Source organism: Asparagus officinalis, chromosome 10, assembly GCF_001876935.1.
Source record: "Asparagus officinalis chromosome 10, Aspof.V1, whole genome shotgun sequence".
In the NCBI taxonomy this organism is placed as follows: Eukaryota; Viridiplantae; Streptophyta; class Magnoliopsida; order Asparagales; family Asparagaceae; genus Asparagus; species Asparagus officinalis.
Window position 1 is genome coordinate 72,356,766 of NC_033803.1, and position 17,774 is coordinate 72,374,539.

Below are 17,774 nucleotides of genomic sequence, written 5' to 3' on the forward strand. Positions count from 1 at the left end.
TCTGCTTATACATCCGCCTGTACATCCGTATCCATATCCGATATTAGCGGATATGGATATGAAATTTCCTTATCGAGATATATCCGTATCAGTATCCTTATCCGAAATGAGTAAACCGATATGGATATGGTAAGCATCATATCTGAGCCGTATCCGGACCGAATGCACCCTTACCCACGAGACAATAATATAAAGACCTGTTACGTATGAGGGAGAACAATATAAGAGGAATCACTCAGTCTCTCTATCTCTCAACCTAATACAAATATTGCCTCACTCTCACTTTCTATCCTATATCCCTCAATCTCACCTCATCTCTCTCACACAAGAGATACTTATATAGTGCTAAACTCTAGCACTAAGTACGCCCAAAGGTCCACTAGGCTTAAAGCCCATTAGATATTAAATAGATACGAGACATATCCCAAAATCTAGCTCATAAGTAAGATGAACACATGAATAAACTTCCGAAATAGTTGGCAGACAAAGTCAAAATGAAGACCAGGATATATGTTGAAGGAGTAAAACTGTCAGACTGTCCACTAGGATTGCATGATTACATATTCCAAACTCTATAATTAAAAACCCATGTTGTACACATCTTCAAGTGCCAAAATTTAAATTTATTCTCTTTTTTTTTTATATATAAGTGTATTACAAACATAAAATAGATGAAGACGATGAGCAAAACTTGTGTCAATTTAAGTGGATAGCAAAAAGTTGTCCACCAAACTTTTTAGTCATTGATGTTGCCCAGGGATCCATGAAAGATATGAAGAGGTTTTTTATATATATAAATGAGTGGCTAAAAAGTTTGGTGGACATCCACTTAAGTTGACATAAGATCAACTCGAAGACGATTCTCTTTAGGAAACAAATATAGCCTCAGAAATAGAAAGGTATTTCATGAACACCGGGATTACAAATATATCAGCTGTACATCATAGTTATTATGAGTTTCCTAAGAAATTTCCCATAGTTACATCATAGTTATCATAGTGTAAATTTTATCTTGCGCATCACCAATAAAAGAAAAGTAAGCTAGGCTGCAAGAATTTTTGCAAAACAAAATACCTCAAAATCCCCCAACTTCCAACTACAAGTCCTGCTGCCATGCTCACAAATACCCGCATGCTCATCTGATCATCATTATCATCATCATTCGCATCAATGCTGCCGAATTCTCTAGTGTCATCACTTGAACATATTTTTCTCAGTGGTGCTCCTCCGCATGGACCAGCGTTACTAAGTGTTTGGAACTGAGAACCTGATGGAATTTTTCACAAAAAAATTGTTAAAAGCCAACCTCAGGGAACTTATAACAGATGTTAGAGCTGAAATGTGCAAAGGAATTTTACCCGAAAGGCCGATTTCGTGAGAAATCCAGGGATTCTAACAAATCCAAGTCGCTGATTTGCCCACGTATTTTACCAGTCACTTGATTCCTTGACAGGTTCAGGAAAATCAATCCAGAGATAGTTGTAACGGGTTCGGGGATCTTCAGAATGAGATAACTGTCTGAAAGATCAATCCCCACTAAACGTGAATTTGACTGCTGAAATTTGAAGTGTCCATCCACTAAAAAGGTTTCATCATAACTAAACTAAGGGAATCTATTAGGCTTGTACATATCACCAATTGTTGTTTCTCTTGTAGCCATTGCCGTGAGATTGCAGAAATTTCCAGGAATTTTTCCTGAAAGATTGTTATTTGCAAGATCCAGGAGTTCGAGTGAACTAAATTGAGAAACTTTGAGGAATATTTCCATAGAATATTTCCATTGAACTTGTTGGAGCTTAGACAAAGGACTCTCAGCGCTGAAAATCTTGCGTTGAGTCATGGTGGAATATTTCCATAGAATCTGTTATCCCTGAGATCCAAGAATTGCAAGTTTATTCAAATTTCTCAGTGATAATGGGATTTCTCCTGTGAAATTGTTACCGTCGAGGTGCAGGGATTGGAGAGAAGTCATATAGCATACTGAGCTCGGCATCTCTCCAGAAAGACTAGTGTGCGCCTGGTTCAGCACTTTCAGAACTTCTATTTTCCTAGAACAATAAGGTAAATACCTAAATGATTGTTTGAGATATGTAAATACTCTGTCCAGATGAATGATTGTTTCAGACATCTAAATTCTCTGTCAGAATCATGTTACGGAAGAACGACGGGATATTTCTATGGAAAAGATTGTCGCAAAGAAGCAAACACCGAATCATGGGCGAGCCAGTGAGGCTATTTTGATGGTTTGACATCATACTTGTCAAGTTATTATTGGCGAGCAGTAATGATTTGAGGTTCTTAAGATTGCAAATTTCATCTGGGATCGAACCAGAAAGAGAATTATTTTTTAAATCCAATTCTAGCAATTTGATCAAGTTTCCGATTTCAGAAGGAATTGAACTTGAAAAGTTGTTACTGTAAAGATACACATACTTCAATTCTGTTGCCAATCCACCGCGCTTGAAATGAAACTAGCCTGTGCCAGTTCCTAAACAAGTTTCCAGACAGCAAATTGTTTGATATCCCAAAATACGTCAATTATTTCGGGTTCAAAAAAGATGAAGGTAAGCAACATGTGAGATCATGCTGAGATAGTTCGACATATTGGAGACAGGTGCATAAACCAAGTTCGATATAGTTGAGTTTAGTTCAAAAAAATCGAATATCAATCCTTTCCAGATTCTTCAACAAGCTTATTGAAGAAAGAAACGAACCACCAAACAAATTGTTGCCAGTTTCCGGTGTTTGGGTACTGGACAGTGATCCTATCTCTAATGGTGTCCCTCCAGTGAAACATGTTATCACTAATCCGAAGCACTCTTAGCCTCGATAACTTTGTTAAAGAAACTGGAATTGGACCTTCCAAAAAAAATTCCTCAGCAGGTTCAGATATTCGAGATTACCAAATCTACCACTGATTCAGGAATAAAGCCTGTCAGGTTGTTCCGTGACAAAACAAGAAATATCAAGTTTGTGCAGTTCAGAATGAAAGGAGGAAACCTGAAAGTGAGTTCATTGGAATAGAGCGAGAGATGAGTGATTGAAGACAAAGAAGAAAGCCTATCAGAGTCTGGATTATCCAAGTAGTTCAAACTCAGATCAGGATCAGAGTCTGGATTATCCAAGTAGTTCAAACTCAGATCAGGATACTGTACCTTTCACAGATTATCGGATATGGGATTTCGCCAATGAAATTGTTATATAAACAAAGATCGATGATCTACGAAAGTTCACCAATCTCAGCCTCTCAGGTGGCAGAGAGTGATCAAAGTCATTGCTGCTGAGGTCTAATGAGGTGTGCTTAGACAATGCTGAAATGTTTGCAAGAACTGAGCCATACAAGAGGTTGGCGTTGAGAGGGAGGAGGCTGAGGTTGGAGAATGAATTTGAATTCATGTGCCATTAAGGTTGGCATAGGTGAGATTGAGTTTTACGATGCTACGGGAGAATACGTCTCCTAAAAATCTATTTATGCCTTCTGGTTGTAACCCTTGGCAACTAACTGTGCTTTGAATTTATCAATAGATTCATCAACAAGGTATTTCTTTTTAAGCACCCATTTACATCATTTAGAATCATTTTAGCTATCGTTGCATGTCTTAATTTAGAGTTATTCCAAATGGATGTTAAAACTGCATTCCTTAATGGAGAGTTGAGGAAAACGACATATATGGAACAACCTGAAGGTTTTCAAGTGAAAGGATAGGAACATAAAGTTTACAAGTTAATAAATCTCTATATGGTTTAAAACAATCTTCTAGACAATGGTATCTCAAGTTTTATGACGCGGTCACCAATTTGGTTTTGTTCAAAATAAATTAGATAATTGCATATATGTCTTGAAAAGTGAGAGCAAATTCACTATATTATCTTTGCATGTGGATGATATATTGCTCGCCGAAAATATCATAGAAATGTTGAACAAAACCAAGTCAAATCTCAATGAAAAGTTTGAGATGAAAGACATGGGTAATGCATCATATATTCTTGGAATTCAAATAATTTGAGATAGAAAGTCTAGAATGTTAAGTGTAAACCAAGAAAAGTATTTAAGATCAGTTCTTAAATGGTTTGGAATGGACAATTCCAATCATGCACCAACTCTGTTGGTTATAGGAAAGAGATTATGTAAAGAGTAAAGTTCTATAGAGGGGTAGAAACCATCATTAGATTTTTCTTATGTTCAAGCAATTGAAAGCTTGATGTATGTAATGTTATACACCAGACTTGATTTAGCTTATGTTGTAAGTATGATTAGTCGATATCAAAGTAGTTCAGGACCAGCATACTAGGAAGCTGTTAAAAGGATTATGAAGTATATCAGAGGCACATTGACTCATAGATTGATTTATCAAACGAGTTTGCTTGAAGTCCTCGGTTATTTCAATGCTGATTTTGAAGGTGATAAAGATGATGGAAAGTCCACTCCGAAACACTTATTCATCTTTGGAGGAGGAGCTGTTTCATGGAATAGCAAGAAACAAGGGTGGGTTGCTAGATACACGTAAGAAGCTGAATATGTAGCTTGCAGTATGGCAACTACACATACTGTCTAGATAAGACGATTTCTGATTGATTTATATCTCAATTTGTTAGAAGAACTTGTTGATATTTGTTGTGATAATCAAGCAACGATTTGCTTGATCAATAGTGGTGCAAATAGTTTTAAAGGAAAACACATTGAGATCCAGTATCACCATATTCGAGATATTGTAGAAAAAAGAGAAGTTAAAGTGACTTATATCCCAACTACAGATATGATTGTTAATCCTTTGACAAAAGGAATACCAACGGAATCCTTTATCAAACATGCAAGTTTGATGGGACTTAGGAATAAATAAGTCCAAGTAAAATTTCATGACTAATGAAATAAGAGTTACTCTCTATGAATAGTGGGAGTAATGGTTAGTAGAAACACTAATCTCACGGATAGTGGGAGTCATATCACTTGGTTAATTTGGTCAAGTGGGAGATGTTAATTTGACTTGGTCTTGTGTGACCAAATCAACCATTCTTCTCTAAACAATAGGATTTTTAGTTGAGAGAATTATGGGAAGTGGGGTTGTTTGAGAGAATATCAATCTCAGATATTGAGGCAGTATTTTGAGGGGGTGGATATGATGCGGTAGCATCTATATAAAGGATAGTATTCTCTTTGAGAAAATGCAACACATAAAAGAAAACCCCAATCCCATTACCGGAGCCCCCTCAAAGCAAATTCCCATCACTTCTCCTCTCCTCTAAAAGTTACACCACCATCTTAAAAGGAGTTGGGTTTGTTTGGGACCAGGATTTGAGTGATTCAAGTTGAAATAAACTGTTCTTAGCTTCTGTTTCTGTTAGAGCTTTGGTTTGAGTATAGTTGAGAATGAGAGAGAAGAGGAGGAAGGGACACAAGCATCTTAGTGTTATGAAAAGTCCATGTAATTTCAAGAGGAAACTACCTTAAACCATATTATGGCTATACTTTTTATATTAGGTTAAATGGCATGATTCGGATGTAACTGTTTAATATTTTGATATAAAATAGCATGACAATAGAATATAGCAGATTTGAGAATGAGTTACCGTTGCAGCCCAAATCGACCACAAAGAAATATGAAGATATGCAGAAATACAATATAACTACTGCAAGTTTCCTAAATAAGAATATATTTAACAAAGCAGTCACGTAGAACAAAAGTAGCGGAGGCTAAACTAAACCAATCCAGAATAAGCAACATAATAAAACAAAATGGTCAACAGAAAGAAAGGAGTAAACCAGCAGCTCTGAGGGTCAACGATCCTTCGTCCAACTGTTGAATCAACTTATATGCTTTGTCTCCATCTGGACCTGTGATTAATTACTAGGGAATATTGTGGGAAAATATTAGTGTGACTCAGGAGTATAGAGGTCCATGCAATTTAGACTGAATGAGGAACAGAAACCAAACAAGTACATCATGTTTGTTTCTCTAGATCAACAAAAGTAATCCAATCCACAAGCTACATCGATAGCTACTGCCTTTTCAACTATTTATGTTATGAAAGCCATGCAATTGGCAAAATAATATTATCAACAAACAAAAAAATGGTAGTAGTAGCCTTTTTATTAGAAAAATACTCTATTATTTTTATCTTATTTACTAATTCAGTATGGATGAAACAACAAGAAAACAATAATTCATGGATGAACCCCCTCCATTTAGTACGTGCAGAGACAGAGTTCATAACTAGAACCTGTTTGCTTATCAGATTTAAAAATCTAAATATGAACTGATTTGATTTGATAAGCACCACTTATGTGTTAGATTAACTCAATAAATCACATATTTATTTCAATTTGTTTGTGGGCTCATCTGGATCTTATATTTCTGGGGCTTTAGCCCCGTGGCTCAACTCCACCAGATTTGTTGATTTTAGAGTAAGAGAACCAAAATATCATGTAGCTAAAATAATTGATGACAAAAAAACCGATATGCTTACCTTTTTGTTTGTGTATATGAAGTTCTTTGTTCAGCTGGTCTCTTTTCGTAAGAGAGATCTTGTACTCATTCAAACAATATTTTTTTCCTTTAGTGTTAGAAATTAATGTTTAAAGTGTCTATATACAGCTATCTCATGGCACATCTTAAATCATCACCCCACCCCCCACCCACACCCCCTGCAGTGAGAAGGTCACGACACTTTCAAACATAACAGCTTCTTATGTTAGCAATTACCACACACATACATGCATATTTCTACATGCCTACCTAATAATCAAAAGAGAGACAATGAGAAAGAATCTGATGCTAGGAGAAAGGCAAAGAATGTTTCTTCTATTTCAGAAGATTAGGTGAAGAAATAACTATTAGTGTATTAGATTTGTGATCAAGTTAAAACAATAAAGTAGTGACCCATTTTTAAACTATAATTAATCTAAGAGAAAATTCCTACCTCAGAGATTGACATCCATATGCATATGTGACTGATAGTAACATCACCTTAAAAGTGGTAGTTTTTTCAAATTGCCACATGATATCTTAGCATAATTTAGATGCGGATAAGATTATTAAATGTGAGCTTTAGAAAAAGAATTTGAATATAATTATCATTAGCAACATCTTTTCCAAATAAAAAAACTATGCTTTTCTAAGTGGAACTTAACCAAATGTGTGGAATATAAGATAGTTTCCAGTTTTTAATTCAAGATGAAGTGTGTTACCTTTCTATCTCATATGTTCAGCATACTTGCACTAGCACTTAAGACGATCTATGGCTTGAATAGACCTATCTAATACTCAATAACTGATTGAACGAGTCATATATGATTGTTGAAATGGTTTGAATCCTAACATGTTTGTTATTATCCCCAGCTTGTTTTCAGTTTTTGATTGTTAAATGACCCCAATTGTATCTATAACATATAAGGCTTGATCAGAACCACATTAATTTTGGTGTGTATGATCACTGTTCGGTGTTATAGATTTGTAATACGAGGACCTCTTTTTAATGGAATTCTCTTCTTTTTACTTTGAAATCAAAAGGGATCATCTGTTGTTGTTCGAGGACGTAAGAGTTGCTCAGAACCTTGTTAATTCTAGTGTATGTAACTGTCATTGTTCCTTGTTATCCATATCTCCGTGCTTTTACACAACAAACATCATGCTACTATTATATCTTGTAACCTTTTACACTAGTGAAGGTTAATATGTAGATTCTGGAGCATGATCGCCTTTCATATAAACCATGTAGTTCTCAGTTCACCAAGTAAAACCTCAAGAATTACACCATCATATATCCTCCTGATAAACTCATAAATGAAAACACTTTCTTCTTTCCTTTTCGATGACTATTAACTACAAAAACAATATGGTTGCTCACCACTTTTTGTTTGTGTATGTGAAGTTATTTGTTCAGCTGGTCTCTTACTATGAGAGTGATCTTTGTATTAATTTAAACTTTTTTCCCCTTAGTGTTAGAAGTTCATGTTTAGAAAAGTGCTTACATACAGCTACTTAACATTTTAGTGCTAGAAGTTCATGTTTAGAAAGTGCTTACATACAGCTACTTAACATTTTTCTTTCCTTGGAGGAGGTCAAATGACAGTCTCAAACATAACAATTTCTGATGTTAGTAATGACTATATATATTACTAAATATTTTCACTTGCCAACCAAATAACTTAATAATCTGTCTTATTATTATTCTCTGATTGTTTAAGCAAAGTATTACAGAAAATATTAAAAGAAAGGTAAGGCTAAGATTTTTGTGGGGGCAAAATAGAGATAATGAGAGAAAATTTGGTGCTTGGAGAAAGAAGAGACAAAGAATGCTTCTTCTATTTCAGAGGATTAGGTGAAGATAGGAGTATTAAAGTATTAGATATGTGATCAAATTAAAACAATAAACTAGAGATCAATTACAGGCTTATTCAAACTGAAATTAATCTATGAGCCATTTTCAACATAAGAGATTGACATCCATATGCATATGTCACTGATAGTAACACCACCTTAAAAGTGGTAGTTTTTTCAAATTGCTACTCGACATCTTAGCATCCTTTAGATACGGATAGGAGTACTAAAGGTGAGTTTTAGAAGAAGAATTTGATTATAATTATCATTTAGCAACAACTTTTCCATATAAGAAAACTAAGCTTTTCTAAGTGGAACTCAACCAAATGTGTAGAATATAACATAGTTTCCAGTTTTTAATTCAAGATAAAGTGTGTGTTACATTTCTACCTTACATGTCCAGCATACTTGCACCAGCACTTAAATAAGAAGTATGGCTTGACTAAACCGATCCAATACTCAATAACCGATCGAATGAGTCATACATGATTGTTGAAATAGTTTGAATCCTAACACGTACTTTTGTTATTATCCCCAGCTTGTTTTCAGTTTTTGATTGCTAAATGACCCTTTCAATTGTGTAACATGCTTGTATCTATAACATGAAACCTCGTTAATTTTGGTGTATGTTCATTGTTCACTGCTATAGATTTGTAATACAAAGACCTCTTCTTAATGCAATTCTCTTCCTTTTACTTTGCAGTCGAAAGGGATCATCTGCTGTTGTTCGAGGACGTAAGACTTGCTCGGAACTTTGCCAATTCTAGTGTGTATGTAACTGCCGTTGTTCCTTGTTATCCATATCTCTGTGTTCTTACACAACAAACATCATGCTACTATTATATTATTTTACCTTTACACTAGTGAAGGTCAATATGCAGATTCTCGAGCATGATCGCCTTCCATATAAACCACATAGTTCTCAGTTCACCAGGTAAAACCTCAAGAGTTATACCATCATTTATCCTCTTTATAAACTCATAAATGAAAACACTTTCTTCTTCTTTTTTCCTCCTCTTTTCTCTCGCTGTCACCTATTTTCAAACCATAGCTCAATCAGAGGCAGAAGCCCTCCTTAAATGGAAGAACAGCTTAATCCAAGCTGACTCACTCAATTCCTGGTCTCTGACCAACTCAAATCCCTGTAACTGGCTCGGCATTATCTGCAATGATGCTGGAAGCATCGTAGAACTTAACCTCCCCAATGCTAACCTCAATGGCACCCTGCATCAATTCAACTTCTCCTCATTTCCGAACCTCACAGCCCTCAATCTCAACTCCAACCTATTATATGGCTCCTTCCCTTCAAACATCTCAGCATTGTCTAAGCTCACCTCATTAGACCTCAGCACCAACAGCTTTCATCAGTCTCTACCGCCTGAGCTTGGAGACCTCTCAGAGATGCTCGATCTCCGTCTTTATAACAACAACTTAGTCGGTAAAATCCCATATCAGATAAGCAATCTCCGAAAGGTACAGCACTTTGATCTGAGTGCAAACTACTTGGAAAATCCAGATTATGACAGGTTCGCTCCCTTCCCTTCCGTCACCTATCTTTCTCTCTTTCTCAATAACCTTACTCTCGGATTTCCTGCTTTTGTGTTGAATTGCACTAAATTGAGGTTTCTTGATTTGTCAATGAACACGCTAACGGGCTCCATACCTGAATCACTGACAAATTTGGTTAATCTTGAGTATCTGAACCTGACTTCTAATTCTTTCCAAGGATCAATTCCGGTATTCTTAACGAAGTTTTTGAAGCTAAGAGACCTTCGGCTTAGTACAAACCAGTTCACAGGAGGAATACCTCGTGAAATTGGATCAATATCGAGTCTAAGGATACTTGAACTTGGTAACAATTCGTTAGGCGGGCCAATTCCTTCTTCACTAAGGCAGTTAAAGAATCTGGAAAGGATTGATATCAAGGTAGCTAAACTGAACTCTACCATACCAAGTGAACTTGGGGTCTGCACCAATCTCAATTATGTCGAACTGTCACTTAATCATCTCACAGGTGGCTTACCTTCATCTCTTTCGAACCTAACTAAAATAACAGATTTTGGGATATCGAGCAATTTGTTGTCTGGAGAGATATCAGGAGACTTGTTCAGGAACTGGCATAGGCTAGTTTCGTTTCAAGTGCAGGACAATTTTTTCAATGGAACAATTCCTTCGGATATTGGATTGGCAACAGAATTGAAGTACTTGTACCTTTACAACAACTTTCTTTCAGGTTCCATTCCAGCTGAAATAGGAAACCTGATCAACTTGCTTGAATTGGATTTGACAAGTAATTATCTTTCTGGTTCAATCCCAATAGAGATTTGGAAGCTTAACAATCTCATAGCATTATTCCTCGCCGCTAATGAGTTGACGAGCATGGTATCAAGTGCTTGGGACAATCAAAATAACATCACGGGCTTTCCCTCAATCCGGTATTTGTTCGTTTCCCACAATAATTTACATGGAAATATTCCTTCATTCATATGTAACATGGTTGACATCGAATATTTAGATCTCTCAAGGAATCATTTATCAGGATATTTCCCTCAATGTTGGCGGGATTTAAAAGTTTTGAAAGTGCTGAATTTGGCAAACAATAGCTTGTATGGAGAGATTCCGAGCACAGTTGGCTATATGACTTCTCTGGAATCCTTGCACCTTAATGATAACAATTTCACTGGAGAAATTCCATTATCAATGAGAAATTGCAAGAAACTTGTCATTCTGGATCTTGGGAATAATAAATTCCATGGAAATATTCCTGCATGGCTGGATAAAACATTTTCGGCACTGAAGGTCCTTCATCTAAGGTCCAACAAGTTCAATGGCAGTATTCCTCGACAATTATCTGAACTCATTTCCCTTCAAATCCTTGATCTTGCAAATAATCATCTCACAGCAAGAATTCCTCAGAGTTTCCGAAGTCTCGCAGCAATGGCTACCAGAGAAAAAACAATGGGAAGCATGTACGCTCCATCTACCTATTCCTCATTCGGTTACGAGGAAACTGTTGATATAACTATTAAAAATAGAGAACTTGAATTTCACAAGTCACTTTCTCTTGTAGTAGGGATTGATCTCTCAAACAATTATCTCACTTTGGAGATCCCTGAAGAAATAACAGCTCTTTCTGGATTGATCTTCCTGAATCTGTCAGGAAATCAACTAACTGGCAATATTCCCCAGCAAATCGGCGACTTAACTTTGTTGGAATCTCTGGATTTGTCACGGAATCAACTTTCGGGTACAATACCTTCGAGCGTTTCTGCTTTAAACTTTCTAAGTTATCTAAATATGTCGTACAATAACTTGTCGGGAAGAATTCCATCAGGTCGCCAGCTCCAAACACTTAATAATCCGTTGATGATCTACATTGGCAACCATGATCTTTGTGGGGAGCCACTAAGAAAAAATTGTTCAGTTGATAACACTAGAGCATTCAGCAACGTTGACAGAAATGAACTGAGAAATGGGGATGATGATCAGATGATCATATGGCTATATGTGAGCATCGCAGCAGGATTTGTAGTCGGATCTTGGGGATTTTGGAGTATTTTGATTTTTAAAAAATCTTGGAGAGTCGCTTTTTTGTGGTTTATTGATGATGTGCAAGATATGGTATACACTATGATAACTTTGAGAAGTTCTTAGGAAGCTCATAATAACTATGATGTACACTTATCTTTCTCCTTTTTTTCCCATACAGTTCAGACTTTTATGTATTCGTGCGGTTAATACGTACAAGTTGAACACTTGAAAATATTTGTAATCGTGAAATCTATAAAATATTTTTCTAAATACATGTGTCTTCTTCCATTTCTTTTTTCTTAATGCTCTTAGAAATTAAAAAAAGATTAGATTTAGTAAAACCTAGATTGGAGTACCTGAAAAACTGTACAACAAGAGATTTTGCCTCATAAACTTTAACATGTGTAATCATTCAGTCTCAGTTGATAGTTTCATGATGTAGCACGGACACGGATCCGACACGGCCATCCGACACGCCGATACGAGGCAAATCCTAAAAAATACACAGATTTTGGGATATCGAGCAATTTGTTGTCTGGAGAGATATCAGGAGACTTGTTCAGGAACTGGCATAGGCTAGTTTCGTTTCAAGTGCAGGACAATTTTTTCAATGGAACAATTCCTTCGGATATTGGATTGGCAACAGAATTGAAGTACTTGTACCTTTACAACAACTTTCTTTCAGGTTCCATTCCAGCTGAAATAGGAAACCTGATCAACTTGCTTGAATTGGATTTGACAAGTAATTATCTTTCTGGTTCAATCCCAATAGAGATTTGGAAGCTTAACAATCTCATAGCATTATTCCTCGCCGCTAATGAGTTGACGAGCATGGTATCAAGTGCTTGGGACAATCAAAATAACATCACGGGCTTTCCCTCAATCCGGTATTTGTTCGTTTCCCACAATAATTTACATGGAAATATTCCTTCATTCATATGTAACATGGTTGACATCGAATATTTAGATCTCTCAAGGAATCATTTATCAGGATATTTCCCTCAATGTTGGCGGGATTTAAAAGTTTTGAAAGTGCTGAATTTGGCAAACAATAGCTTGTATGGAGAGATTCCGAGCACAGTTGGCTATATGACTTCTCTGGAATCCTTGCACCTTAATGATAACAATTTCACTGGAGAAATTCCATTATCAATGAGAAATTGCAAGAAACTTGTCATTCTGGATCTTGGGAATAATAAATTCCATGGAAATATTCCTGCATGGCTGGATAAAACATTTTCGGCACTGAAGGTCCTTCATCTAAGGTCCAACAAGTTCAATGGCAGTATTCCTCGACAATTATCTGAACTCATTTCCCTTCAAATCCTTGATCTTGCAAATAATCATCTCACAGCAAGAATTCCTCAGAGTTTCCGAAGTCTCGCAGCAATGGCTACCAGAGAAAAAACAATGGGAAGCATGTACGCTCCATCTACCTATTCCTCATTCGGTTACGAGGAAACTGTTGATATAACTATTAAAAATAGAGAACTTGAATTTCACAAGTCACTTTCTCTTGTAGTAGGGATTGATCTCTCAAACAATTATCTCACTTTGGAGATCCCTGAAGAAATAACAGCTCTTTCTGGATTGATCTTCCTGAATCTGTCAGGAAATCAACTAACTGGCAATATTCCCCAGCAAATCGGCGACTTAACTTTGTTGGAATCTCTGGATTTGTCACGGAATCAACTTTCGGGCACAATACCTTCAAGCGTTTCGGCTTTAGACTTTCTAAGTTATCTAAATATGTCGTACAATAACTTGTCGGGAAGAATTCCATCAGGTCGCCAGCTCCAAACACTTAATAATCCGTTGATGATCTACATTGGCAACCATGATCTTTGTGGGGAGCCACTAAGAAAAAATTGTTCAGTTGATAACACTAGAGCATTCAGCAACGTTGACAGAAATGAACTGAGAAATGGGGATGATGATCAGATGATCATATGGCTATATGTGAGCATCGCAGCAGGATTTGTAGTCGGATCTTGGGGATTTTGGAGTATTTTGATTTTTAAAAAATCTTGGAGAGTCGCTTTTTTGTGGTTTATTGATGATGTGCAAGATATGGTATACACTATGATAACTTTGAGAAGTTCTTAGGAAGCTCATAATAACTATGATGTACACTTATCTTTCTCCTTTTTTTCCCATACAGTTCAGACTTTTATGTATTCGTGCGGTTAATACGTACAAGTTGAACACTTGAAAATATTTGTAATCGTGAAATCTATAAAATATTTTTCTAAATACATGTGTCTTCTTCCATTTCTTTTTTCTTAATGCTCTTAGAAATTAAAAAAAGATTAGATTTAGTAAAACCTAGATTGGAGTACCTGAAAAACTGTACAACAAGAGATTTTGCCTCATAAACTTTAACATGTGTAATCATTCAGTCTCAGTGGGCGCTTTTGATGGTTTCATCATGATGGATCATCATAATCTTAGTGTTCACCTTGGTTCTCATCCATGTTAGAAGTTTATTTAAGTGCTAACTTCACTTCTGAGCTTGATTGTAAGATTAGCACGGTGTCTCTAGGTAATAGTAGAGTTGAAAATAATATGAATTTCCTTTCAAGATTATTTTTTCTTTTATTTTCAGTTGTATATTCATTTGGTGGATATAAAATGTTAATCAAATAGCTTGAATTTTGTGGACATATTTCTTCTGGTGAGTAATTTGTTTGCTTGTTTTCAGGATTGGATCACATATATTTTTGTTTTTATTCTTTTCTTCATTTTGTTTGATAAAGTGGTGAATTATGTAAGGACTGAGGGGTCTAATAAAGTGAAATCAAATGCATCGAGATTTCATTATTTGCTTCTATCTCTCTAAAGATAGTGTGAGAATTTTAAGGTTACTGCCAACCAGAATCTGGCTATTTTCTGTGCAAACTTATATGGTTTAGTTAATAATCTGCTTATACTTTGTATGTGGGTGTCCATCTTCCCTATACATATTTGTACAGGTTTCGCCTAGTCAAGCATGGAGTTTTTTCATGTTAAAATCAAACGTCAAGCATGGCAAAGACATTAAAAATTAGAGAATATGATGCACTCAGCTAAAGAACTTTTTTGGATCATATCACAGCATACTGTTAATGTTGGTGATATAATAGTATGGTGCCAATGATGTTGGCAATAAAATAGCAATATTGTTAACAATATTAATCACATTAAAGATGTCAATAGTACAATATTTTACTCACGATAGAGACTACTATATTATTCAGGTCTTGCTGTGCCACGGTACAGAGCCGGGTTTGATTCCCGGCTGGTGCCTTATGTAACAGAATTTTACTGCACTAATGAACATGAATAATTTTAACTGCTTTTTATCTTTTCTATACACTCAACATATCTTCTTTCAATATATTATATCTGCTTGTGCAAGTTTATTGTTTTAATCATTCGTCGAAACACAGTAGTTCATGTTTTCCGTCATTAACTCCTTATTTTCCTTGATTCCGAGGTTATGCACCATGACGCTTGCTTGTACTCTTCAATAAACACGAGATGAAAATAGTAAGGTATCGATAATGCATACCTATCTAATTTGTTCAGGATTCCCATCTGTGCAAGAGATGCCCGATCGAGTCACATCGTCCTTTGAATCACATTGGATCTGCCATAGAGAAACATAACATATTTAGGATCAATTAGTCCTGCCAATGAAAAGCATTAGAATTGCAGACTATTTCCCTGTAATGACATCAAAATGACAGCATTTAGCCTGAATGCATACTATGATACTACAATATTCTATTTTTCCGGAAAATTGAAAATACATTAGCCCTTAATTGAGTCATGAATCCAATTACATTTAACTGGATATAAATAAACCTCAAATCTTTTGCTTGATATTTACCAAATTCAGTTCACGATAAAAAATCTACTGATTTCAAAGAATGGGATTAGAAATATTGAAGAATTACAGGGGGGGATGAGATTTTGAGATACCATTTTGGGAGCTCAAGCCCCAAACTCCATCTTTTGTAGATTGTGGATCAGAGATTCGGCCGCCATTTCTTCCCTCTTTACCCAAATCTCTATCGAGGTTAGAGCTAGAATTAGGGTTTTTATTTCTTCGCTGAGCCTCAAATTGGGGGAAGTGAATATTATGGAAGACAAGGGACACGTGCAAAATGTATAGATGGCCACGTGGAGGGTCTAGCGCGGGAAAACTCCTTATGCCGATGGGCCTTAATTGGGCCCAGCCTATAAATGGACATTTCCTGATTTTTTTTTTAAGGCAATTTTTAAAGAGTTAGGCATTGTTTAACAGAAGGACCAAATTGATTTTGTTTATTTCCATTTTTTGCACAGGTTTACTATAGGCTTCAACACATTGTCTGTTGGAACAATTAATAGAAAACGGCAAAATTCGACTGTTGTTTGGTTGATAAGAAGCATTAAAAGTAAGAAGCAAATTAAATCTACTACTTCTAAAATTATGAAATAGGAAAGTATAGCGAAAGTACTACTTTCTTTATTTATTTTATAAATTTTTTGAAGTAGAGGAAATAACATTTTTTTTCTATGTTACTTACTTTTTTTGTTTGGTAGCAATTATAAATAATGTTAGGAAGAGAGAAAGAGAATCTTTTGGGATTATATTTAGAAATAGAGAATATCAATTCAATAAAAAAATAATTTTATTCCTAAATTGACTCGATTTCAGCTACTTCTGAGGTACTTCCAAGCCTTGAGGGGAGGAAAAAGATCAAAAAAAGTAGAGAGAAAAATATCACCACGTCATTTTTTAAGAAAGTAATGAAAGTGATCTTTTTTTCAGGGAAACAAACATACTTGAATTCATCTCGGAAATGGCAGAAATAGCCCCTACTTCCTTTACTTCAGCTAATATAGTTAGCTCCGTGCAAACAAATACGCCATATAAAATCAAGTAAATCCAACATAGTCTTCTGTTAGATATGTAACAGGGGTCAATATTTTCGGTTGTCTTGATTGTTGCCTGAGCAAGGTAACAAATTAATTAAATATCAGCATTGTCTAAACTTACCTCATTAGACTTCGCCAGCAATGACTTTGATCCCTCTCTTCCACCTGAAATGAGCAAAATTTCAGGAACCATCAATCTTTGTTTTATACAACAATAAATTAGTCGGAGAAACCCCATATCAGATGATCAATCTTCAAAACGAACAGCATCTTGATCTGTCTGAGCTCAAACTATTTGGAAATTTCAAACTACGACAGGTTTGCTCATTTGCCTTCAGTGATGTTTCTTGATTTGTCAATGAACTTGTTAAGAGGGAAAACTGTAGAATTAGCAGGAACAGGCATTGGCAGGCAGACAAGTTGGCGGTCGACCGCGGCGGTCTACCGCGTTCGTGCACAGAGCTTACTGGGCGTCTGGATTGGTGGCAGTCGACCGCGGCAATCGACCGCAGAAGTCTCTGGATATTTTGGGTCTGTTCTGGAGTGTGGGCGGTCGACCGCCACGATCGACTGCCGTAGCGATTTTGGGCTGGGTCTGTTTTCCAGACCCGTTTCGTTTGGGTTCTCTATAAATACCCAAACTCGATTATAGGGTTTGTAAGCAAGGGTTTTTTGAGCAGATTGAGAGGGTTTTCTTTGGGCTTCTATTCTAGAAGTAATTGGTGAGATCAAGAGTTGATTTGTTGAGGGTTTATGAGAGATTTGTAACCTTGGTTGTATCCCCTTGATTTCTAATAGTGAAAACTCCCCCTTCCTTGCCCCGTGGACGTAGGCATCTTGCCGAACCACGTAAAATATTGGTGTTTGATTGTTTGTGCTATTGTTAGTGTGTTGCTTTATCTCTCTCGGCGATTTGGATTTGGATCTCGGCATAGGGGTTTCTCCCCAACAAAAACTTGATACCGGCACGGTATGGGTGAGATGGATGAATGGATAATATGGATACGAAGCCGATCACTC

The 17,774-nt window shown here is 36.2% G+C and overlaps 2 protein-coding genes across 2 annotated transcripts; both read left to right on the forward strand.

The window, feature by feature from the left end:
* LOC109825969 (leucine-rich repeat receptor-like serine/threonine-protein kinase At1g17230) lies at positions 8,601 to 12,045 on the forward strand. The gene has a single exon (XM_020392901.1). The coding sequence runs from the start codon at positions 9,303 to 9,305 to the stop codon at positions 11,970 to 11,972; it is 2,670 nt and encodes an 889-aa protein (XP_020248490.1). The 5' UTR covers positions 8,601 to 9,302; the 3' UTR covers positions 11,973 to 12,045.
* Positions 12,250 to 14,028, forward strand: LOC109826926 (probable LRR receptor-like serine/threonine-protein kinase At1g34110). Its single transcript, XM_020393938.1, has 2 exons — positions 12,250 to 12,253; positions 12,358 to 14,028. The coding sequence occupies exons 1-2, from the start codon at positions 12,250 to 12,252 to the stop codon at positions 13,953 to 13,955; spliced, it is 1,602 nt and encodes a 533-aa protein (XP_020249527.1). The 3' UTR covers positions 13,956 to 14,028.